Source organism: Amblyraja radiata, chromosome 6 (assembly GCF_010909765.2).
Source record: "Amblyraja radiata isolate CabotCenter1 chromosome 6, sAmbRad1.1.pri, whole genome shotgun sequence".
NCBI classification, from domain to species: domain Eukaryota; kingdom Metazoa; phylum Chordata; class Chondrichthyes; order Rajiformes; family Rajidae; genus Amblyraja; species Amblyraja radiata.
In genome coordinates this window covers 55,832,053-55,859,147 of record NC_045961.1, presented here as the reverse complement: position 1 = coordinate 55,859,147, position 27,095 = coordinate 55,832,053, and the positions used below count along the sequence as shown (strand labels likewise).

Genomic DNA, 27,095 nt, shown 5'->3' with positions numbered 1-27,095 from the left:
TCACAACGCACGCGTCGTGATGCGCGCATTACGCGCTCATGGTGCGTGGCGACATAGGCAGTGACGCGCAGTGCGCCAGGATTTTGGGATGTACATAATCTTTGCGCGCCATCTGCGTGACGCGCAAATGACGCAAAAGTGAGACAGGCCCTTAAGACTTGTAAAACATAACAAAACACGAATAGGCCCTTCGGTCCACAATGTCCGTGCCTAACATGATGTCGTTAAACTCCTCTGTCCTCACATGATTCAAATCCCTCCGTTCCCTGCATTTCCATTTGTCTATCTAAAAGCCTCACATGAGAGCGTCATTGTATCTGCCTCCACCACCACCCATGGCAGCACGATCCAGGTACCCATACACTCATACATTCACACATATCCTTTAAACTTTGTCTCTTTCACCTTAAAGCTATGTCCAGACTAGGGAAAAAAAAGATTCTGTCTACCCCATCTATGCCTCTCATAATTTTATAAACTTCTATCAGATGACTCCACAGCCTTCGACACTCCAGATTAAACAATCCAAGTTTGTCCAACCTCTCCTTATTTGAAATACCCCGAAACCAGGCAGCATTCTGGTAAACGTCTTCTGCACCCTGTTCAAAGCCTCCACATTCGTTGTGTACTTCTATTTGTACACAATACTCCAAATTCTAATTTTCATTTTCCAATTTGTAGTGCTTATATTTTGCTACTTTCACCTCTACGCATACTCTAAATATCATAAATACCATCTTCTCCAGCCCTCTGGGCTGTGAACTGGTTAAGAGTTACAGCATGGAAACAGGATCTTCGGCCCACCGAGTCAATTCCGAATATCAATCACCTGTTTACGTGAGTTGCATATTTATCCCACTTTTCCATCTGCTCCCTACACATGAGAGGTAACCTTACAGAGACCAATTAACCTACAAATCCACATTTTTTTGGACATGGGAGGAAACTGGAGCACCCGGACGAAATACATGTGGTAACAGGGAGTACGTGCAAACTCCACACAGATAGCATCCAAGGTCAGGATCGAACCCAGGTTTCTGGCACTTGAGGCAGCAGCTCTACCAGGTGCGCCTCTGTGTTGCCTCTTTGCACCACTATGCCACAAAAAGTAACAAAACCTCAACATCCCCAAACCCCCAGTGTTTCATGTAGTTTAGCATTTGTTCAACCTATTCTGAGCATACGTTAAAATAGAGAAAGATGTGAGCAAAACATAAAGTGCTGGAGGAATACCGCAGGTCAGGCAGTGGACAGAAATGGACATACAACATTTCAGGTTGGGACCCATCTTCAGAATATCCGGATATGAAACATAGTCTGTCCATTATGTTTTCTTGCCTCCAGTTTTTTTCCTGTACTTTGTTTTTTTGCTCAAAATTCCAGCATTTGTAGTCTCCTGTGTTTCGAATAAATTATGTATTGTTGTTTCAAATTTCAAAATCAATAATATGATCTAATATTGAGTGCAAATATATAAATAAGACCCGAATAAACAATGGAGAAAACCAGGCATCAAAATCTTTACTTGATTCTATATTTTGGTTGAAATGATCTCCAGTAGGGTTTGTTGCATTGCAATGTGAATTAAAACGTTATTACGGAACAATGCAATAACATTAGTTGATTTACGTATAATCCAAGTGATATAATTTGAGCTGAAGGTTACTCCGTCTTCACAAATTGCCAATTACGGAGTGTTTCATAAAGAGCTAACGTAAATTCCTAATAAAAAATTGCAGTTCTTGTACAACGCCTGCTTGCAATTCATTATCAATTATATTGCAACACCAGGTGCCAGGGAGTTGAACCAGATCCCTTTCACATGGCAACCTAAAAATATCAGCTCATTATAATCACCGTAATGCATTAGAATTAGAACAATACGACTCTAGATTTTTCTTTGAAGGACTTAATATTTGTTTTTAACAATCCCAGTGACAAAAACTAAATTTCGACCAAACACAAAATCAAAATTCATATTTTTTTGTATCTGAGATGGCAAAACTATGCTAACCATCTTTTGAAACATCGCTGAGATAAATTACAGTAATTCACTTTCATCCAGCGAGAGTAAAATTCTATTATAGTGTGAGAGAGCAATAATAACCAAATTATGAAGTTGAAATTTAATGCTTTGCGGTTTTTCTTCAGTGAAGTCCAATCTGAACTGTGCTGATCTGTTTTCTAGAAATGTGCCTCATATACTTGGATAACATTTTAATGAGCAAGGAAGTGGCCTAAAACAAATATGAATGTGCACCAATAAGCAAATAGGAAATCTACAGCCAATTGTAGAATCCAACTTGTAAACTCCATGCCAAAAATAAGCAAGTGTGTATTGTTTGCATACTGCCACGTTACCCTTGTTGTTTAAAGGTTTCAAAGGCAATAAGCAGTTAACTCCTGAAAAAAATTACATTTAAATGATTACAAAGCAATTCTACGAATTTATTTCCACGCCTGTCATCGCCGATTTTCTTTTCCCCCGAGAAGCTTCACGGAAGAATAACAAGATTGGAAACTAACCATAGTCTTCTGCAGATTTCAGTAGGACTTCAGGGTGTATCGAACCAAAGGCATTCCGAATGAATCTGCGTCTGCGACGCAAGTCATCTTCCCAATAGTCCAGGCGCCAAAAATCATGTTGCTGACTGTGAAAAGACAAAACAGACACCCATTTTCATACTTGTGAAAATTATGTTCCAAGAGGCAGTAGATTGTGCTCAACTCAATTAAAAGATATCTTTCCTATTAAAAGAACAAATCAACTAAATGTAAATTAGTGTCGATCCATGTAATATTTAAGGATGGACTACTTTGTCTTTCTGATAGAGATTCAAGTAGCATTCATATGAAATTTGGTCAAAATAGGCTTTTTTTTGTATTTATTTCTGTTGTATTAAGTAGCATTAACAAACCGAACTACCCGGAGTCATAAGGCAGCAAAAACTGCCATTGACATAAATCAGAGTAAGACCATTAACAAATACAGCATCAAATTACATTTATAAATGGCACAGCTTGCCTCCTCTTACAATGTTTTTTAACAAGGCTTGTAAATCATGCAATAGGACCTCAAACCAAACAGCATGCTATTTAATGACTCCAGCCCTCTGCAGACTGAACTTGGAACTATAAAATATTGCTTTATTTGAGATTGCACAACCATGATTAAAATAATGTGTTGAAATATTCATTGAAATAATTCCCACAGGTGAAAAGCAACCTGAGAAATTTGCAATTTTATTCATTATTAATAAAGCTGAATTAAAGCTCAAAAAGTTCTAGCATGTGATAATTGTCTGGATAAATTATTATTACACCATTATTGAAGGATGGATAAGACTTTAAGCTTTCAATTAACATTTTCATGCCCTGTGAAATTTTGTTTCTGCAAAGCAGAAAACATTCCATTATAGGAAATAAGTATAAATGTATGGGAACACAACATGCCCTGGGCGAGATCCCGATTCAAGTACCATGCTTCGATCACTAACGTTTCCACAATATTGGTAGTGAAGACCCTGCAGTAATAGCTGAAGAGACCTTCACTTTTAGCAACAGTTAAAGTGAAATCAGCAGCCTCAATCAGATATTGGAATGAATTACTTCGAAACAAAAAGTTACACTACAGTACTTTGGCAAAATTATAATCAGTGGGCTGGTAAAAACAGGTGGTGAATCTTCACCAAATTGCTTATTTGTCCCTTGTTTGAACTTTGGAAGAGGTCTGCCCACTCACACACTTAACCACAGAAGGTGAGTGAGCAGAGGATGCTGACTGCATAAGAGGAAAAGCTGCAGAAGAATCTATGTCAACATAAGCTTACAACCTCAGAGCGGAACAGTGTCGCAGTAGGTGCAGCTAGTAGAGCTGTTGCTTCACACGGCCAGTGACCCGGGTTCGATCTGGACCTCGGGTGCTGTCTGTGTGGAGTTGGTACGCATTCCTCCAGCCCGAGTCCACGCCGACCATTGATCACTCGTTCATGCTAGTTCTATATTATTCCACCTCGGCATCCACTCGCTACACACTAGGGACTATTTACAGCACGATCAGCTGTGCCACCCTACTCCTCTACCAAGGAAAAGTGCTGTTTCTATTTACACTGTCTCCTCACAATTTTATTAATCACAATTAGTCCCTGCTCAGTTGCAAAGAAAATACAAGTCTTGCTAATCAAATCTATCCTCAGCAACAATAATGCAGCCCTGACAACATCTTTGCAAAATTCTTCTATGCCCTCTTTTGTGCAATTAGTATTAGAATTGGAATGCCTTTATTGTCATTCAAGCAAACAAAGGTTTGAACGAAATTTTGTTCCCTGCAGTCATAACAGCAAAAAAACAAAACACACAATTAACACAATTCCACACAAACATTCATCACAGTGAATCTCCAAACACCCCCTCACTGTGATGGAAGGCAAAAGTCTTATCTCTTCCCTGTTCTTCTCCCGCGGTCAGGCAGTCAAACTGCTGCGTCGAGGCGATCAAGGCACCTGATGTTAAAGCCCCCGGCGGGCGATGGTAAGTCCCGCGGCTGATTAAGCCGCGCCGGGTGATGTAAGGCCCTGCGACGGGCCGATTCAAACCCCACGATTCGGGGCGGGCGAAGTTGCCGTTGCGGGAGCTCCCGAAAATCTGCGAGCTCCTGATTTTACCGTCCACAGGGCCTGCGGCTGAAGCCTCGGAAGCTCCGAAGTTGGGTCGCAGCCGCAGTGACACCACAGCCTCCGAAGTCAGCCAGCTCCGTGATGGTAAGTCCGCAGGCTCTACGACTGGAGCCCTCAGATCGATTCCGGGTGGAGGCCGCCAGCTCCACGATGTTAGGCCCCAGCGAAACGGAGACACGACAAGGAAAAGGTCTCGTCCACATTCAAGGAAGAGATTAAAACGTTTCCCCCCCCCCCCACACCCCCACACATATACACAACTAAAAATAAACCCCCAAAAAATTCTCCTTACAAGACAAAAAAAAAAGAAAAAAGACAGACGGACTGCAGGCGAGCCGCAGCCACAAGGCGCCGCCACCGGAAAATCACCTTTCTTGTAACATATTAAGGGTTAGTGTTAAATTACTGTTAAATTAGGTGCTATGGTTAATGGTGGTGGTCTGTGCAGTTTTATTACTGTTTTAACGCAGTAATTTTGATGTCACTAATTAGTCTACACATCTATGTAGGAGTGCAGTTGTGAGTCAAACACATTGATTCCGAGGCCATGATTAATGTTCCATAGGCACAGGTTTAAGACCCACCATGACAACAGATAAACCAACTAACTGGCATAGACACAAGGAACTACAGATGCTGGTTTACAAAAAAAAATACTTAAAGTAGTGGAGCAACTTAGCAGATCAGGCAACATCGCTTGAGGACATGGTCAGGTGACGTTTTGGGTTGGGACCCTTCTTCAGACTGATTCTAGCGGTGGGAAGAAAGCTGGAAAGGTGGTGCGGCAGGACAAAACCTGGCAAGTAATAGGTTGACACAGATGAGAGGAGGGGGGTTGATTGTCAGATGGGTGGACAAAGGCCAGAGATGAAAAGGCAAAAGTATGTGATATAAGGAGAGAAGGGAAGTGAAATGTGAAGCCAGAGGGAGGGATACAGGTAGACAGGGTGAAGGGGAAGGGGAGTGGGATAGTGAGAGAAATGGGTGCACATCCAGGTCGGGCACAGGGAGAGAAGGTGGGAAAACGGGGCAAGAGGGCGTTGGATTGTTACCTACAATTGGAGAATTCATTGTACATACCGTTGGGGTATAAACTACCCAAGTGGAATATGAGATGCTGTTCCACCAGGTTGCATGGGACCACTGGCAATGGAGGAAGCCAAGGATAGAAAGGTCTGTGCGGGAAAGGGAAGGGGAGTTAAAGTGGTTAGCAAGCATTTAGCCGGCATGGAACTCAGCAATGGATCTGCACACAATTAATGCACAACCAGCTCTGCTCATCTTGTAAAGCCATTCTCACTGATGTCTGAGATCTTGTGCCAATATTTGGAAGGTTTCATATGACAGTCATCATTAGTCAGTAATAGCTTTCAATGGTTCAATTGTGCTTCACTGTTACATGTGCAAAACACAGGGAAATTCATTCTCGAGTCACAAGATTTGGTGCCATTTCCAAAGTCCAATCCGTGCCCTAGGACTTGTGGAGCAGCGCCTATTCCAGGCGAGCCCTAGGCTGCTGCAGGGCCTCCAGCCATCGCCTTCATCCAGCTAACCGGCGTCCCTCTCCTCACCCAGCCACCTTTGTGTTCCAGGGACACCTTCCGCAGCAGGACGAGGGAGTGGAAAGAAAGACCCCGGTTCACTTTCCTACCGACCTTGCTCTTCGCGACCGTCATTCTTCAGTTCTCCAGTCTCAGGGGGATGAGCATGGGCCAGGCTCAACGGCTTCCCTCCTATAGGCCGAGGGGTGTGTGCCAGGTTCAGTGGTGGGCAAGACAGGCCTGCTGCTGGGTATGGTCACGGCTCGCCAGGATTGTCCTACTGTTTTACTGTCTCAAGTAATAGCAGGCCACGTCTGCCAAAGGTGAGGGCATAGTAACAGACAATCCACACTTGCAGTATTGTGCACTGTTCTACTCACTACGTGATGGGAAAGATGTGAATGCATTGGAGAGAATGTAGAGAAGATTCACCAGGATGTTTTCTAGATTGGAGACTTTAGTTAAGGGGAGTGATCCAATAGGCTGGGTTTATTTCACCTGGAACAAAGGGGTTTGAGGGGTAACCCGATACAGGTCTTTATGTTTATGAGAGGGATAGATAGTGTAGATACTCGGACTCTTTTTCCCCCAGAGTAGAGGTGTCAAAAACAAGAGGGCATAGGTTTACGATGAAGGTAGAGAATTTTGAGATGATCTAAAGGTTTTTTTTTGTGATGCAGAGAATGGTTGAACATGTTACAACTAATACATTTAAAAGGCATTTAGACAGACACTCAAATACGCAAAGCATATGATTCAGGCCTAAGGTGAGCAAATGGAATTTGTGTGAATGGTAATAAGTTGAGTCAGGATGTTTAGGCGCTAAAAAACTCTGAAATAGGCAGGCAAAAAGGTAAAATAAAATTACAACAAAGGCACGAAAAAGGCATTTATTGACAAAAAAAGGCATACAAAGGCATTTATTTCCACCACCAAAATATGGTTAAAAATGTATAAAGGTATACTACATTAAATGACCAAAGTTGTCTGGTTGCACATAATTACTAGCATTATTTTCAAATTATCTGGTAAACTATGCCGTCTGTCAGACAGAATATGCTTCAGTTGTAAAAAACTTCTTTCTACCCCAGCTGAGGTCACTGGTACATACCCGAAACAAGCTATAAACTCTATATTCATGGTGATATCTTGTGCATAACAACTACCTTTGATAACTTTAGCTATGTTTTATACTTCTTCAAGATCTTTGTTAGCTAAAATCACTCTCTCACAATTTCATTGTATGTCTTTACCTAAATCGCCAGGAACTTTACGAATATCGTCAGTTACTTTGTTGAAAACCTGCAAGTTATTCACTAATGTTTTGCCACATTTCTCAAGGGAAGTGATTGCTTGTGGGAAATTTGCAAAATTGGAAGAAATAAACACAAGATCGCAGTGGAGGGACATTTTCTGCATGATTTCACTGACAATCCTGACTGCAGCAGATTCTTCTTCTTCAAAACAGTTGGTGATTTCTTTTATCTTTTCAAAATTTGCAGCATAGTAGAGTACAGCAGAAAGCCATGTACCCTACCTAGTCAAAGTGGGCTGAGGAGGTAGCGGAATCTCGGGTGCCATTTCCTTGAACAACTGCACACGTGACGGTGCTTCGAGGAAGATTTTCTTGACATTGGAAACTAGCGATCGACATTTGGAAACAAGCTACATGTGTGCTCGGCCATTCTATGGAGTCCATGAGCTAAGCATGTCAAATGCAACATTTTGGGGAATAAAATCTTAAGAGCACGAGCAGCTTTTTTCATGTACGGAGCTGCATCAGTCACAAACAGAAGAACATTCTCGTGTTTTATACCTTCTGGCCAAAGAACAGCGTGAAGATGTAAACAACTGAGCAATAGTCGAGTTGTTTGACTTCTCCAATACTTCCGATGTCAACAAATACTCCTTTGATGGTTGACCTGTCTCCAGTGTACCGATGACCACATTGGCAACATTTCTCCCCACAGCATCGGTTGTCTCGTCTATTGAGACCCATATTTTGTTGCGTGCAACTTCATCTCTAATTTTCTGCACAACAATGTTGAAGTTGCTGTCAACATAATTTTTCCGTAATGATGACTCGCTCGGTATATGTTCCTGTGTATTTCTCTAAAAAACCTCCGAGAGATTTTCCAATTTCCACAGTGGAATTCCAGCATCAATGAATGCTTTGCACAGATCACTCGAAAACTCAGATTTGCGACTGGAGCCAGCAGTAAATGTTTTGAGGAGACAAGCTTGCGTATTTCCTACCTTCAGTTTCTCTGCCGCCGACTTGTGTTTAGCTGTCTGTACATGCTGGGAGACTAAATATTTCTTCTCATGACTCACTGCTTTCTCACATGCTTTGCAAAACTGCACACAGTTGTCTGTAGAGAATATATCACTCCCGTACACTCTCACCAAATCGTTCAGTTTTTTACAAGTCGTTGACTTGACTTTAGGCATTTTGACGCTTGTAGGGGTAGATCCTACAGGACCGGGGATGCAGACCTCTGCAGGCAGGCCAAGTACAAGCTGAGAAGAGGAATCAGAGCTGCCAAGGAAAGGTACTCTGAGAAGTTGAGGAGCAAGTTTATTGTAAGTTACGTTAACACGGAAAAAAAGGCCGATTTAGGCACTCAATTTTGAAAAAGGCATTATCTTCCTGAAATCATCAAAAAGGGCATGAAAAAGCACTTGTGACATTTATGCCAAAATCCTGGCTCTAGTAATGTCAGCATGGATGTTGTGGGTCGACGCTAATTCCATGCAGCCGTACCAGCACACACCAGGAAACCCAGAGTATTCATGCTGGAATGAACAAAGTGGTTACATTTTATTATCCGAGGTCTTGAACCCGTCTGGGAAATATTGCTTCCAGGTAAACAAAGGCATCACAATTATTTCAACAGTATGTGATAAAGGAGACAAAATAATTCTGATAAATTTTGATTACTGATATATAGTCGTAGACATAGTAATACAGCATGGAAACAGGACGTTCAACACAATCGTCCATTCCAACCAAGATTCCCCATCTAGTCCCATTTGCCCTAATTTGACCCGTATTTCTCTAAACCTTTCCTATCCATGTACCTGTCCAAGTGTCTTTTAAATGGTGTTTTAGTACCTGCCTCAACTACCCCCTCTGGCAGCTCGTTCCATATACCCACCTCCTTTTGAGTGAAAAAGTAGCCCCTCATGTTCCTATTAAATCTTTCCCCTCTTACCTTAAACTTGTGTCCTCTGATTCTTGGTTCCAATACACTGAACAAAAGTTTCTCTGTGCATTCACCTTATCAATTACCCTAATGGTTTTATACACACATACATAAAGATGTAAATGTAACCGAATCATTAAACAATGTGAATTTCTGCAAAATAGCCATAAGCAGTAGTATATTTCGGGGTTAAGTAAACACATTAAGTTGTGGCCTGCCATTAACTTTTACAACAAGGCAGTAAACACTGATCAGTCCTGCTTTAGATTAGACCAGCTAATAACACAAAATTAAGAAACTTCATAATGTTGCCATCAACGTTTCCCTACCCCTGCTGAGAAGTGAGTCACTGAGCCAGAAAACTATATAAATGGTTACATTATATATGAAGATGAAAGCCTGACATTGAAGTCATTACTCTATACTGTTCAAATAGATTTGAAAGCTTTATATTGCTAATGTATTTGCCAAACTGACTTCTTTCTGCCCATGTTTAAGAAATTCTTATATAAATAAACATTGTGCTTCTTCCCATATTCTATTGCTATATTAACATAAAATATTATTTCTGTTTTCTGAAAGATTAGATACTATATGCTGGATGTTTGATTATGATACAGCCCTGAAATATCACACACTTTATCATGCCTGCCTGCCTTTCATCTTTGATAATTATTTCTGAATATCTGTAATGACCCAAACAGCAAATTCAAACCACAATAAATCTTCAGGCTATAACTCAGAATGGCAGACTATTCATCAGAAAGGCAATCTGTAGAAATAATTAGCTCTCTTGACTTTCACTTCCTACTTTCCAATTGTACACAATGACAAAAATATGGTGGTCAAGGTTTATACAAAGCAGGCTAAATTTATTATTCACATCTCCAATCAATCATTGCAAGACATACTTGAAAATCTAATTTGCTGTTCAACATTGATAACCATGAACTGCCAGGAATGATTGTTGTTTTGTACATCTTCACCAACCTATATCATGTAGAATTTTCACTTTGGTTATTTATATAATTTAGAAATATTGGAGTAATTTGCTTCCCCGTGCTACTAACCCAGTTCATCAAATAATGTTTTTTTTCCATTTTTATAAAAGTGGAAAAAAAAAGGACTTCCGTACATTTAAATAATATCTCTCCTGTGATAAATGGTCCGGCATACAATGAATTTAAATTTTTCATTGCAAGAAATTTATTTTATTCATTAATGATTTTGATTATTTTTCAGAACAGCAACAATGAGGTGATTATATACAGTGCACTCCATAATGTTTGGGACAAAAACCCATCATTTATTTATTTGCCTCTGTACTCCACAATTTGAGATTTGTAATAGAAAAAAATCACATGTAGTTAAAGTACACATTGTCAGATTTTAATAAAGGCCCTTTTTATACATTTTGGTTTCATCATGTAGAAATTACAGCAGTGTTTATACATAGTCCCCCAAATTTCAGGGCACCATAATGTTTTGGACACAGCAATGTCATGTGAATGAAAGTAGTCATGTTTAGTATGTTGTTGGTGATGCTCTGCCAGGCCTGTATTGCAGCCATCTTTAGCTTATGCTTGTGTTTAAGAAGGAACTGCAGATGCTGGAAAATCGAAGGTACACAAAAATGCTGGAAAAACTCAGTGGGTGCAGCAGCATCTATGGAGCGAAGGAAATAGGCAAAGTTTCGGCACGAAACGTTGCCTATTTCCTTCGCTCCATAGATGCTGCTGCACCCGCTGATTTTCTCCAGCATTTTTGTTTACCTTTAGCTTATGCTTGTTTTGGGGGCTTGTCCCCTTCAGTTTTCTCTTCAGCATATAAAAGGCATGCTCAATTGTGTTCAGGTCGGGTGATTGGCTTGGCCACTCAAGAATTTACCATTTTTTAGCTTTGAAAAATTCCTTTGTTGCTTTAACAGTATGTTTGGGATCATTGTCTTGCTATTGAATGAACCGCCGGCCAATGAGTTTTGAGGCATTTGGTTGAACTTGAGCAGATAGGATGTGTCTATGCACTTCAGAATCCATCATGGTACTACCATCAGCAGTTGTATCATCAATGATGATAAGTGATACCTTCAGCAGTGCATACATGCCCAGCCCATAACACCCCCACCACTGTGTTTCACAGATGAGGTGGTATGCTTTGGATCTTGTGCAGTCCCTTCCCTCCTCCATACTTTGCTCTTGCCATCACTCTGATATAAGTTAATCTTCCTCTCATCTGTCCACAAGACCTTTTTCCAGAACTGTGGTTGCTCTTTTAAGTACTTCTTGGCAAGCTGTAACCTGGCCATCCTATTTTTGCAGCTAAACAGTAGTTTGCATCTTGCAGTGTAGCCTCTGTATATCTGTTCATGAAGTCTTCTGCAGACACTGGTCATTGACAAATCCACACCTGACTCCTGAAGAGTGTTTCTGATCTGTCGGACAGGCGTTTGAGTTTTTTTCTTTATTATAGAGGGAATTCTTCTGTCATCAGCTGTGGAGGTCTTCCTTGGCCGGCCAGTACCTTTGCGATTAGTAAGCTCACCAGTGCTCTCTTTCTTCTTAATGATGTTCCAAACAGTTGATTTTTGGTAAGCCTCAGGTTTGGCTGATGTCTCGAACAGTTTTACTCTTGTTTCTCAATCTCATAATGGCATCTTTGATTTTCATTGACACAACTTTGGTCCACAACTTTGATAAACAGCAATTAAAGTTTCCAAATGTGATGGAAGGACTGGAGGAAAGACTCTCTTATACCTGTATTAATGAGGCAATTAAACACACCTGTGCAATTACAAACGCCTGTGAAGCCATGTGTCCCAAACATTGTGGTGTCCTGAAATGGGGGGACAATGTATAAACATAGCGGTAATTCTACATGGTGAAACCAAAATGTATAAAAATACCCTTTAATAAAATCTGACAATGTGCACTTTAACTAAATGTGATTTATTCTATTACAAATCTCAAATTGTGGAGTACAGAGGCAAATAAATAAATGATGGGTCTTTATCCCAAACATTATGGAGGGCACTGTATATGACATGTTAAAATTCTAACAGTGAAAGATGGAAGTGGAATGGCATGCTGTGTTGCTTCATAATGGCGGATATTTAGGAATGCTGATTTACAAAGGGAAAATAAATCTAGCTATTGATTTTTTATGGAGGCACCTCTGAAGCTTAAATCTAAAGCTTCCCCCAGGCTAAAATGTTTGTTTATGCATTACAAAAAGATAAACTGAGTGTGTAATGGCCTGGAGAAGTATTTCTTGCACAGCTAAGGTCAAAGTTCAACGATATCTTATATCAATTCATAAATTTTATCCATATAAACTATGAACCATTACAAAGGAATATTGAAGCTATCATATCTTGCTTGTGCTACTTATTTTCACCTTGTATGATCCATACACTATATTTGGTGGAAACCTTCACCGGAGTTCAATTTGAATTTGAGAGGATGACAATGTATCACAGATAGGTAAAAACTTAGCTGTGGCTCAAAATCAAACCAATTATTAACACACTAAGTTTTATAGGTGCATGGTATTGCTAATAATTGTTTATGCTGCGGCCATTTACTAAACTGAACCTAAATCGATTTCTCAACAGAGGCCTACAGCTCAGTTGTACTGTGTAGTTTGTCGCTATACTAGGTACAATTTACATTCATACCAAGCCAATTAACCTACAAACCTGTACGTCTTTGGAGTGTGGGAGAAAACCTGTGCTGTCTGTATAGAGCTTGTACGTTCTCCCTGTGACCGCGTGGGTTTTCTCCAGATGCTCCGGTTTCCCCATGCATTCCAAAGACGTACAAGTTTGTAGGATAATTGTCTTCTGTAAATTGTAAATTGGCCCTAGTGTGTAGGATAGTGCTGGTGTCCGGGGTGATCATTGATTGGCATGGACTCGGTGGGCCGAAGGGCCTGTTTCCATGCTGTATCTCTAAAATCTAAATTTCTGCAGTTGGTGGAGAACATTGTGGAATCTGCCTGCTCATTCTGAAATCAACCCCTAATCTACCCCTAATCACCACTGTGACTTCTCCAGAAGTCCACAGTCATTTCTGAAAAAAGTTCCTTTGACTATTTGCCTGCAATGGTGCTCTCGCTGTTTTTTCTGGAACTGAGGACAGGCACTAGAGGGAGTAGCAGCATGGACATATGTCCAAGGAAAGGAAGAACAGAAGAGATTATTAACGTGAATGTTATACTGCCAGAATCTACAGGGACCCACATTCCTACCATAATTTCTCCGAGGAACTAATATTTACAGATTTTTTGTAACAGAATGCATCGCATAGAAACATACTGCACAGGAACAGGCCCTTCTTCCCACAATGTCTGTGCTGAACATTATGCCAAGCTAAATTAATCTCATCTGCCTGCACATGATCCATACCTGTCCATTCCCTGCATATCTGTGTGCCAATGTAAAAGCCTCGTAAACACCACTATCGTATCTGCCTCCACCACCAGCCCTGGCAGCGCATTCCAGGCACCCACCACCCTCAGTGTAAAAAAATATGCCCCACACATTTCCTTTATACTTTGCCCCTTTCACCTGAAAGCAATGCCCTCTAGTCTTTAACATTTCCACTCTGGGCAATTTTTTGGAGATTAAACTCCAGGCTCACAAAAAATTCCCTGTCTGCTCTGACAGACATCACTATAATACTAACCATACCCATCAGATCATTGGAGTCATGGAGTCATGGAGTCATGGAAACAGGCTCTTCGGCCCAACTTGCTCATGCCGACCAACATGTCCCATCTACACAAGTCCCAGCTGCCTGTGTTTGGCACATTTCCCTCTAAACCTATCCTATCCACGGACAGCTCAATGCATTATATACTAGTGTTCTACACTTCAGGACAAAATGAATATTTCCACTTTTTATTCAGCAGAAAACACAAAGCAGAGTAGATGTATGGATTTGTCAGCCTTGTAGCCAAAGTTCAAGCGATATACTGTTCGTGGATACAAAATCACTATGGTAGGAGTCCAATGAGAAACCACCTAAAAATGCAACCCAAGGTTTATTTGCCCGAAAACTACTTCAGTCCTCTATAGAACCCTTTGTGTTAGCTTTACAGAATAATGTAGGCTTGAGTAAAAGTATTTGTTTATTATTCCCGAGAAATATTGAAAGGCTTTGCTTGCATGCAATCCAGTCAAATCATATTTTACACGAGTACAATCAAGTACAACAACTAGTGCAAAGAGAAAAACACCAGTCCTGAACACGGGTGCTGTTTACACGGAGTTTGCACTTTCTCCCTGTGACTGCGTAGGTTTTCTCCGGGTGCTCCAGTTTCCTCCCACGTTCCAAGAACATACAGGTTAATTGGCTTCTGTAAATGGTTGCTGGCGTGTAGGATAGAACTAGCATGTGGGTGATCGCTGATCGCCGCGGATTCGGTGGGCTGAAGAGACTGTTTAAATGTTGTATCTCCAAACTAAACTAAACTAAATGGTGATTTGGCAAATAGAAACAAATTAGCATTGATACCTCCATGGTGTCAATTACTTCCAGGGAGAAAATCTTAAAGGATGCCTTTTCAGCCGTGTGATCTGCCTGAAAAAGCCATGGTAACATTAGGCTCTAAGTCAGCCAAAGGAAATAACGGCAACACTGTGGCACTGAAGCCCGCATTTAAAATGATCTATTAATGGATCTGCCACTGTGGTGGTCCAGCCAGCTCCTGACCATTCTCCAGGAAGAAAACCTTGAGAATGATACTTCATTCGGAGTTTGACCATTATAAATGTCCTGTTCCATTGGTAACGATCTCTGTAAAAGGATGTCAGATACACTGGCAATGACTCTCTTTCTATGAAGAGAACGCAGTCATATTGAAGTGCAAGCAAAGCATGATCATATTGGGAGGCTCATTTTTCATTGGAGACAGAGGTCAAAGGTTATGTTAATGTCTGTGAACGTGAATCTCTTGCGAGTGTGGTTAACCTTCTTCACCCTCATACATGGGAGACTATGTCTCACCTTTTCTTAGATTAATGCAAGGTTTAGCAGCTGTGACTCAATCATTTTCATTCATCCATGATGCAAGGAGTGCTTCTGGCTTTGTGGTTTATAGTAAGGGATTTTTTCCTCTGGCGCGCCAGAGATTGAGGGAATGCCTGATAGAAGTATATAAAGTTATAAGTGGCATACATAGGGTAGACAGTCAGAACCATTTTCTCTGGATGGAAATATCAAATAGTAGAGGACATTTCTTTAGGGTGAGATGGGGATAGTTTAAAGGAGATGTGCAGAGCAAATCTTTGCCCCAACTCCCAATGACCAAATTAACCTCTAACCATTTATGAGTGAGGCAGCCTTGGCAGGAACCCAAGGGGCTCTGAAAACCAATAAAAGCCTGGTATGGTGTATAAACGGTATGCTTCGGTTTTGCTGAGGCTCCACTGTATACAGAGTAAGCTATTGTGGCACCGCAAAGTATAACTGTTCAATCAGAGTCCATGCATTTCTATATACTTTTGACCAACAAAATACCCAATAATGCAATTATCTACAAAATATACAAGGTGTTAAACTGATGAATGCAGACTTTTAAGGACACAGGATTAACTAACATTTCAAGTGGTTTAAATTAGTCTGCATTTCTCCCAAGATAACATAATCCAAAAGAAAATGCAGTTATTGAAAGCCAACAAACGGACAAACCATTTCCAGCGATCATGTCGGAAATTGGAGGCCAACAAAATCACAGAAATGACTGTGAGAAGAGAATTACTTTCATCTGCATTTAGTTAAGGCAGACATGCACTTTGACTGTGAACAGTGAGAGGCCTGTTATAGCTTAAAATGAAAGAAAATGGTGTACTAGATGCAGTGGTATAGGGTGAATCTATAAGTAATCTATTCAATATTCTATTCTATCACCAAATATGAAAGAATGCAGCTTACAAAAATGACACAAAGTGCTGGAATACCTCAGCAGCTCAGGCAGAGTCTCTAGTGAGCATAGATAAGTGACATTTCGAGTCAGGACTCTTCTTCAGAGCAAGAACTGAGTGGGGTGAGGTTGCGAGGTGAATTTGTAGAAAAAACACATATATGGACATTACCTTAATTTCTGAGGAATGCAAAACACTGTTAGATGTGTGTAGGAAATGACTTTTTTTAAGACCTTTGCTTTCCTCATTGGTCTGCTATATATCTATGGAAGAGTAACTTAGTGACTGCACCACATGTTATTACTATGAAGGGAAAACCTCTCTGCAAACTACTCCGGATCATGGGAATTCAAACAAGGATTGACGTTTTTAAGATAACTTCGTTCACAAATGACAAAATAGAATTGTATTGAAAAAACATTTCCTTTAGGGTGCAGTATGTCTAACTTATGTCATACAGTGTTTCATATTTCAAATTTACAATAATTTTATGCAAAGGTCTCATTCATTCTCCTCATGATAGATGCATTTATCCAACTCATTTTTTTTTTTTAAGTTTCCCTTTTCATTCTAATTATCTTGAACTTCTAGACACGATTCATCTCTACGGGAGATTTTAAACATCCCTGTAGAAAATAGTTGAACTACATTCTGCACTTTGTATCTTCCCCTTCGGTCTATCTATTTTTCTTGAGTTTGATTTGATTGTATTTATATATAGTACTAGACTAAGTGGGACCCGTTGGGTCCCAGCATCACACAGGAGGGCTGGTCATCCAACGCAATATTCCACCTCTCCACCAATTCTAATATTGGTGGCCAGTTGGGGGGGGGGAGGGGGGGGGGGGGGCTTTCTGGAGCGCTAGTATGGGTGTTGTGGGCTGAAGGGACTGGTTTCCAGAGGGCTAGTATGCAAATTGTGCGTCAAATGGATTCTTGGGCTGGCGTCTCAGTCAATCAAGCCTGTTGTGCTGGCAACTCACTCACTCACGGCTGGTGGGCTGGTAGTTGACTCACGGCTAATCCTTGAAATTCTATTTCAAGCAGGGTATAAGGCCACCAAATTTAAGTGCAGTTTCTAACCACTTCTAGCAGGGTGCAAGGCCACCAAATTCAAGTGCAGTTTCATACCATTTGAAGTAGGGTGCAAAGCCACTAAAGACAGCGAGTCGTGACCTCTCCCTCCTCCATCTTGCAGAGACTGAGCCACACCCACATTTCCGGGTTTTATAACCCCCCCCCCCCCACCGGAAAAGGTGTGGCTTTCATGGAATGATTGACAGGAGAGAGATTCTCAACATTTAAAAAAAAACTAATAACACTTTTATTTTTCATTGATGGGAAGAATTCTCTGCACCTTTCAACTTCATGCCACCATTTGCAGTAAGTGGTGCCTTTCAACTTCAAGCCAATGCACCCAAGCCACCATTTGCAGTAAGTAATGCCTTTTAACTTCAAGCCATTGCATCCAAGCCACCATTTGCAGTAAGTAGTGCCTTTCAACTTCAAGCCAATGCACCCACGCCCCCATTTGCAATAAGTAATGCATTTTAACTTCAAGCCATTGCACCCAAGCCACCATCTGCAGTAAGAGGTGCCTTTCAACTTCAAGCCAAAGCACCCAAGCCACCATCTGCAGGAAGTAGTGCCTTTCAACTTCAAGCCAAAGCAACCAAGCCACCATTTGCAGTAATAGTGCCTTTCAACTTCAAGCCAAAGCTCCCAAGCCACCATTTGCAGTAAGTAGTGCCTTTCAACTTCATGCCACCATTTGCAGTAAGTGGTGTCTTTCAACTTCAAGCCACACCCAAGCCATCATTTGCAGTAAGTGGTGTCTTTCAACTTCAAGCCACACCCAAGCCACCATTTGCAGTGTTGGGTCTTTCAACTTCAAGCCAAAGCACCCAAGCCACCATCTGCAGGAAGTAGTGCCTTTCAACTTCAAGCATAAGCACCCAAGCCACCATCTGCAGGAAGTAGTGTCTTTCAACTTCAAGCCAATGCACCCACGCCCCCATCTGCAGGAAGTAGTGTCTTTCAACTTCAAGCCAATGCACCCAAGCCACCATTTGCAGTAAGTAGTGCCTTTCAACTTCATGCCACCATTTGCAGTAAGTGGTGTCTTTCAACTTCAAGCCACACCCAAGCCATCATTTGCAGTAAGTGGTGTCTTTCAACTTCAAGCCACACCCAAGCCATCATTTGCAGTAAGTGGTGTCTTTCAACTTCAAGCCACACACAAGCCACCATTTGCAGTAAGTAGTGCCTTTCAACTTCAAGCCAAAGCAACCAAGCCACCATTTGCAGTAAGTAGTGCTTTCAACTTCAAGCCAAAGCACCCAAGCCACCATCTGCAGGAAGTAGTGCCTTTCAACTTCAAGCCAAAGCAACCAAGCCACCATTTGCAGTAATAGTGCCTTTCAACTTCAAGCCAAAGCTCCCAAGCCACCATTTGCAGTAAGTAGTGCCTTTCAACTTCATGCCACCATTTGCAGTAAGAGGTGCCTTTCAACTTCAAGCATAAGCACCCAAGCCACCATTTGCAGTAAGTAGTGCTTTCAACTTCAAGCCAAAGCAACCAAGCCACCATTTGCAGTAAGTAGTGCCTTTCAACTTCAAGCCAAAGCAACCAAGCCACCATTTGCAGTAATAGTGCCTTTCAACTTCAAGCCAAAGCTCCCAAGCCACCATTTGCTGTAGGTAGTGCCTTTCAACTTCAAGCCACAATTTGCAGTAAGTAGTGCCTTTCAACTTCAAGCCAATGCACCCACACCCCCATTTGCAGCAAGTAATGCATTTTAACTTCAAGCCATTGCACTCAAGCCACCATCTGCAAAAAGTAATGCCTTTCAACTTCAAGCCACACCCAAGCTTTAGAACCAATAGTCATTTTTTTGCAAGCTTTAGAACCAATAGACATATTTTTGCCAGCTTTAGAACCAATAGACATATTTTTGCCAGCTTTAGAACCAATAGACATATAAAGCCAGCTTTAGAACCAATAGACATATAAAGCCAGCTTTAGAACCAATAGACATATAAAGCCAGCTTTAGAACCAATAGACATATTTTTGCAAGTTTAGAACCAATAGACACATATTTTTGCCAGCTTTAGAACCAATAGACACATATTTTTGCCAGCTTTAGAACCAATAGACATATTTTTGCAAGTTTAGAACCAATAGACACATATTTTTGCCAGCTTTAGAACCAATAGACATATTTTTGCAAGCTTTAGAACCAATAGACATATTTTTGCAAGCTTTAGAACCAATAGACATATTTTTGCAAGCTTTAGAACCAATAGACATATTTTTGCAAGCTTTAGAACCAATAGACATATTTTGCAAGCTTTGGAACCAATAGAGACATTTTTTGCAAGCTTTAGAACCAATAGAGACATTTTTTGCAAGCTTTAGAACCAATAGACACTTTTTTTGAAAGCTTTGGCACCAATAGACACTTTTTTTGCAAGCTTTAGAACCAATAGAGACATTTTTTGCAAGCTTTAGAACCAATAGACACGTCTTGCAACATTTAGAACCAATAGAGACACTTTTTGCAAGCTTTAGAACCAATATACATTTTTTTGCAAGCTTTAGAACCAATAGACATTTTTTTGCAAGCTTTAGAACCAATAGACATTTTTTTGCAAGATTTAGAACCAATAGACACTTTTTTTAAAGCTTTGGAACCAATAGACACTTTTTTTAAAGCTTTGGAACCAATAGACACTTTTTGCAAGCTTTAGAACCAATAGACGTTTTTTGAAAGCTTTAGAACCAATAGACATTTTTTACAAGCTTTAGAACCAATAGGCACATTCTGCAAGCATTGTAGAACCAAAAGAGACACTTTTTGCAAACATTTTAGAACCAATAGACACTTTTTGCAAACATTTTAGAACCAATAGACACATTCTGCAAGCATTTTAGAACCACTAAGGGCACTTACATTTGAGTGGACATGTGTTCCGTGTTATTCACAGCTCAGAGAAACGTGACCCTCTGCCTTCCTCCATCTTGAAGAGTGAGTGAGGCACACCACTTCCTGGTTTTATAGTCCCTCCCCCCCTGCCACCAGCGGGGGCAGCAGAGAGAATGGGGAATTTTGTAAAAACATTAATATCTCTGTCATTTTTCATCGACGGGAAACATCCTCGGCACACATGCAGCGGAGGGGGGCTCTGAGCAAGGTGGCCAAAAATGACGGCTGTAGGTGGCGGCGTTCCCTCGGAAATCGCAGCACAGATGGCCAAAACCGGTCAAGAACAGACTTTTAGTAATATAGAAGATAGATAGATAGATTATCTGATCTGTTTGGATAGCATGCAAAACAAAGCATTTCACTGTACTTCTGTATATGTGACTAAAATAATCTTAAACCTAAACCTATCCAATCACTGGTACAACCAGTTGAGGTAAAATAAAACAAATTCATTAATTATTAATCTCAGTTCAAAGTTGGGGCTATAAACCAGTAATGCTCTAAATGAATACCTCCCGTTCTAGTTTAATGAAGGTTTAAGGTTAAAACTGCCCTTAGGGTAGACCTCATAAGAGCAATTAGTGGAAGGAAAGGGAATACAAATAGTAAAACACAGATAAAATGAGTGTTTTATTCACTAGCCTGAGGATAGTCAATTAGTGTGCCTGTTTTCATCAAGGACATCTTTAAATGAAGCCACAACACAATTGCATGATTGCAACTCAGTTAACTAAAATCAATATCTCAGTGATTTGGGCTCATAGAGTTGAAGATTATTGGATATTACAATAGAGGGGGGGGGGGGGGTAATGAAAGGTTCATACCATTGGCAAGTAATTACGCCACACCAGATTGTTACCATTCATCATTGCTGAAAGATGACACTCACTGTTAGTCAAGGGAAACGGTTTCTTCAATGCTTCTCTCCAGATCAATAACTGACACATTTTTCTCAGGCAAATAATAATTATACAATAAAAAACTTTGAGATCAATACAGTCAGGGTAACATACGCTCTGTTCACATACTGCGATGTCGAGTGGTGAAATGTGCAAGATGAAAATTCAAGCTTTTCTCCCTCTTCCAGTAAATATTTACATTCATTCACATAATGAAGTGTTTGATGCATTAGGAATGAATTGTCCATATAACCTTAAGTTACTTAAAAAAAGATTGGGCCAAAATGGAACACAACTATATAAATAGGAGTCCATGAATAAGGGTTTGCAATAATTGTTTAAACTAACAACGTGCAAATCTACAACTGACCTTGAACCTGAACTTGCTACATGAGCACGTATCAAATGTCAAAATGTCAAACAATACAAATAGCATTGATCTTTGTTGAATATGTACAAGATGGAGGTTCACTGTGGAAAAGCACATATATACAAAGCTCTTTGCCTGGGTAAAATACATTAAAATACAAGATGTCTGCAGATTCATCTCAGGATCACATTGCATTTGGATCTTAGTTTCCATGAAATTCATATACATTAATCTAAATGCCAATCACAGCAACCACTTCCTGATGTCTATGCTTAGACCTATAACCCAATCTAATAGGTCAGGTAAGGTTAAAAGGGCAAGAAAAATCACTGCTAGAGTGGAAAAAAAATGACATCCAATTTTCAAGCTGATTTATCAGTGGAAAGCTCAAATTGATAGTTTGTCCATTAGAGGTAGCAACCTGTCTTCAAAAGCTGTTAAAAAGCCCTTAGTTTTGATTTAGCAGCATAGATCAATACAAAACCATACGGTTTCAATTTTGCAAACATTGATTTTCTGATACTACTTCAATACAAGAGCATAAATCACCAAGGCTGCTTAAATATTTGATCCAATAATGGCAATTTTATAAGCTACATATTTCATATTTTGAAGAAAAAAATAGATTGGTTAAACAAATTATAAAATAGTTTAATAAATCGCGTGATCGCAGTCTTTAAGAATCTAAGAATGCTTAATTCACTCAGATTTTGCCCTTGAGAATTTTCACACAAGAAGCCACATCGCAATGAATAACAACCCATTCTGATAGCAGAACTTTCGCAAAAGAGTGAAATCAAAGAGTTTAACAAAGGATGAAGATATAAATTGGTAAACTTTTCCAAGATTAAATGCAATTCACCTTGATTCTCTTTGACATAATTTGTCAGCAAGTATAAAAAGAGGTGGATTTTTGACTTGGTTACTTGTTTAAAAAATAATCTCTGGCAATGGAAATGTCAGAATTTCTGTTATTCATTTTTCAGCATGAAGAATTGCTAACAAAGCCACAACAACAATGCCCTCCAGAAAATTGTGGTAATTTACCTTTTTTAAACTAGTGTACTCCTTTTGGCAAAGATACTCCCACAAACAATCATAATGCATGTACTTGTAATGAAGTGTTTTGCTCACTACAATAAAGCACATATTACAATACTATTAAAATTCCTTGTGTAATTTACTCAAAAGTAGCAACTTTAAAAGTTTTGGTGTGTGCCTCCTTAGTATATATAAATCCAAGTGAAAGAAAAAGACACCAGTCAGCTCAACAAGCTACTGCCCTGCATGGACAACGTGCAGTTTATAATATAAGGAGATGTGCGATGCACAGCTTTTTTTACATAGAGGGTAGAACGCGCCAGATACGATGGTGATGTTTAAGAGGCTGTGGATAGGCGCATGGAAATGGAGGGATATAGATTATGTGCAGGTAGATAAGAGTTTGTCTTGGCATCATGTTCGGCAGAGATGTTGTGGGCTGAAGGGCCTGTTCCTGGCTATACTATTCTTTGATCTATCCCAGTACTTCAACATTTGTAATTCGGTTTTTGATGAATTTTGTGATTAGTAAAATGGATTTGGAAAGTGCTGGAAAGTAAAACTCTTGAGTTTTGCATACTTCCTCCACCAAGCTGCATTTTCAGACACCCAAAAGATGGCCATTTTAAAAATCAGAGCCATCATATCTGTTCTTTCATCCCTTATTCATCCTGAACCTCAACTCAACAGTTCTGAAATTCTGGAATCTTTCTCTGTTGTCCTCCTCATCACATCTGCTCCCTGGTGATTCATCCCCTTAACCAACGCCCAAATACACTTTTAATTCACATTTCCTCTTTTGTCTCATATTTCCTTGGCTGGCTTCTTCCTTTTAACCTTTCACAAGTTTAGGTTTAGGTTTATGTTTATTACTGTCACGTGTACCGAGGTACAGTGAAAAGCATTGTTTTGCATGCTATCCAATCAGATCAGATATACCATGCATAGAAATAATTAGTTCAAACTCAAGTACAATAGGTAGAGCAAAGGAGAAGATACAGAGTGCAGAGCATAGATCTCAGCATTGTAGCGCATCAGTTCCAGAGACAAAGTCCAATGCCCTCAATGGGATAGAGGGGAATCAAACAGTACCCTGGCCTATGGAAGGACCGTTCAGAAGTCTGATAACAGAGAGGTAGAAAATGTTCCTGAGCCTGGTCAAGTAATCCAGAAATTCGAAGTCCCACCCTGGTTCCACTTGCACCTAATGAGGTTGCACCAAACTCGCAGAACTGGGTCTCTGCGCATCCCTCTGCAATTGGATCCTCGACTTCCTCATTCACAGACCACAGTCTGTTCGTATTGGTGGAAATGTGTCAGCCTCGATAACAATCAGCACGGGAGCACCTCAAGGCTGCGTGCTCAGCCCCCTGCTGTACTCACTCTATATTCATGACTGCGTAGCCAGTCACAGTGCGAACTCCATCATCAAGTTCGCTGACGACACCACTGTTGTGGGACGTATCACTGATGGGGATGAGTCAGAGTACAGAAGAGAGATCGAGCAACTGTCCATATGGTGCCAGCGCAATAACCTGGCCCTCAACACCAGCAAAACCAAGGAACTGATTGTGGACTTTGGAAGGAGTAGGAGGGGGACCCACAGCCCCATCTATATCAACGGGTCGATGGTTGAAATGGTCAAGAGCTTCAAATTCCTGGGCGTGCACATCTCTGAAGATCACTACTGGTCCGAGAACACTAATGCAATTATCAAGAAAGCTCATCAGCGCCTCTACTTCCTGAGAAGATTACGGAGAGTCGGTTTGTCAAGGAAGACTCTCTCTAACTTCTACAGGTGCACAGTAGAGAGCATGCTGACCAGTTGCATCGTGGCTTGGTTCGGCAATTTGAGCGCCCTGGAGAGGAAAAGACTACAAAAAGTAGTAAACACTGCCCAGTCCATCATCGGCTCTGACCTTCCTTCCATCGAGGGGATTTATCGCAGTCGCTGCCTCAAAAAGGCTGGCAGCATCATCAAAGACCCACACCATCCTGGCCACACACTCATCTCCCTGCTACCTTCAGGTAGAAGGTACAGGAGCCTGAAGACTGCAACAACCAGGTTCAGGAAAAGCTACTTCCCCACAGCCATCAGGCTATTAAATCTGGCTCAGAAAAAAACTCTGATTATTAATAACCCATTTTCTGTTATTTGCACTTTATCAGTTTATTTATTCATGTGTGTATATATTTATATTATGGTATATGGACACACTTATCTGTTTTGTAGTAAATGCCTACTATGTTCTGTGTGCTGAAGCAAAGCAAGAATTTAATTGTCCTATACAGGGATACATGACAATAAACTCACTTGAACTTGAACTTGAGGTTGCAACTTCAAGTCACTCCAGAAACGCAGGCACTAATATCTGGGGTTATTGCCAGTGTCAGTGTCAGTTTCCTCTTGTGGGTGCAAGCAAAATCAAGCCTCATCTCCGCCCTCAAGAAATTATGTAAAATTCCACGTGGCAAAACTCTGAACAACACCGAGGGAATTATTTACACTCTCCTTGCCACTTCATACCTCAATCACTAGCACTTTCTGTTCATTTTCACATTTCTGTTTGCAGCAGCTTATCTATAAAAATTGGTACTTTAAAACAGAGTCTACAGTTCAAATGCACTTCATTGATTGTAAAGTGCTTTGGGAAATCCAGGTCCTGTGAAAGGTGTTTATTGAACACAGATTCATTTTTATTTCTTTTCATAAATATATTGCTCTTGTCCTTGCTGCATTGAGTCCAAATGCCTTCAAGATCTTGGGCTTAACTTCATATCTGTTCTGATAACCCCGAGCAATCTATTCCAGGCATTCAACCTTGTGAGTACTTCAAGTCTTTCTCTTCAGATTATTTTTGTTGCTGCTCTGCTATCAAAGGCCGCCTTTCTGTCTGGCTGCCGAGACTCTGGAAATTTAACCCTTGATGCATTTTGTCAAGATGATGCTTTTGAACATAAACTTTCATTAAATTCCTGTAAACTATCACTGTTTCTTTACATATAACATGAAAACATGATTTCCAACTACCTTTGATCACTGTACATGTTTGAATTGTATGCTATCGTAAAATGAGAATTCCAAAGAATTATGTATGTTACAAATGCGCTATAATATTGACTGAATTCTTTGTTACAGTAGTGACTAAGTTACTGGATTAACAGACGCAACAATGGACTATTGATTCAGACCCAAGAGTTGAATCTCACCATAGCAGCTGGGGAATTTAAATTCAAATGATAAAAGCAATTTAAATTCCAAAAACAAATCCCAGTCATAGTAACAGTGGCACAGCTGCTAGAGCTGCTGCTTTACTGCGCCAGAGACCCGGGTTTGATTTGGACCTTGGGTGCTGTCTGTGTGTGGAGTTTGCACGTTTCCCTGTGGCCACATGGGTTTCTTCCGGGTGCTCCGGTTTCCTCCAACATCCCAAAGCTGTGCGGGTTTGCAGGTTAATAACCCCTAGTCAGTGATGGAAATGGGTTTTAGGAACTAGGGGTATTCTAAGGTCCGTGAAGCTGAGGTTTGGGAAGGAAGGGGGGGAGGGGGGGGGGGGGTTATGTGTGGTCATGCCCATGTAAGAGTACAAGAATGCATAACTTGTTTATTGTGCATTAATAATATAGTTTATTGTGTATTATATGTCATAGCTGCTTTCTTGCATCTCTCTCTCTCAGATGAAAGAAATGATCATAGAGTGGAATAGATGACATTTCGTGTCGAGACCCTTCTTCAGACTGACAGTCAAGGGAAAGGGAAACAGGAGATATAGGCATATCTTCCATTCATTTGTCCTATATCTCTTGTTCCTCTTTCCCCGACTCAGTCTGAAGAAAGGTCTCGACCCGAAATGTCATCTATTCCACTCTATGATCGTTGCTTTCGTCCGTCTGTCCGCTCGCCCTTGGATTAAGTGGCGCAGGATAAAGCTGTGAATTCACGCCATTCCCCTCCCATTCCAAATCTGACATTTCTGTTCTGGGCCTCCTCCATTGTCAGAGTGAGGCCCAGTGCAAATTGGAGGAACAGCACCTCATATTTCACTTGGGTAGCTTACATCCCAGAGGTATGAACATTAACTACTGTAGCTTCAAATAGCCCTTGCTTTCCCTCTCTCTCCATCTCCTCAACCTTCCCAGTTCTCCCACCAGTCTTACAGTCTCCGACTGCATTCTATCTCTGTCCCACTCATCCCCGACTTCAGTATGAAAAAGGGTCTTGACCCGAAACGTCACCCATTCCTTCTCTCCAGAGATGTTGCCTGTTCCGTTGAGTTATTCCAGCATTTTACATAGATACATAGAAAATAGGTGCAGGAATAGGCCATTCGGCCCTTCGAGCCATTCAATGTGATCATGGCTGATCATCCACAATCAGTACCCCATTCCTGTCTTCTCCCCATATCACTTGATTCCACTAGCTCTAAGAGCTCTATCTAACTCTCTTTTGAAT

The 27,095-nt window shown here is 40.7% G+C and overlaps 1 protein-coding gene across 6 annotated transcripts in view; it reads right to left on the bottom strand.

Moving 5' to 3' along the window:
- LOC116974451 (neurobeachin-like) overlaps positions 1-27,095 on the bottom strand; it is a 395,937-nt gene that overhangs the window by 219,837 nt on the left and 149,005 nt on the right. For all 6 annotated transcript variants that reach the window (XM_033022898.1, XM_033022900.1, XM_033022902.1 and 3 more), the window contains one exon: positions 2,527-2,651. In XM_033022898.1, coding sequence (XP_032878789.1) covers positions 2,527-2,651 — 125 coding nt within the window. The remainder of the gene's footprint in view (positions 1-2,526; positions 2,652-27,095) is intronic.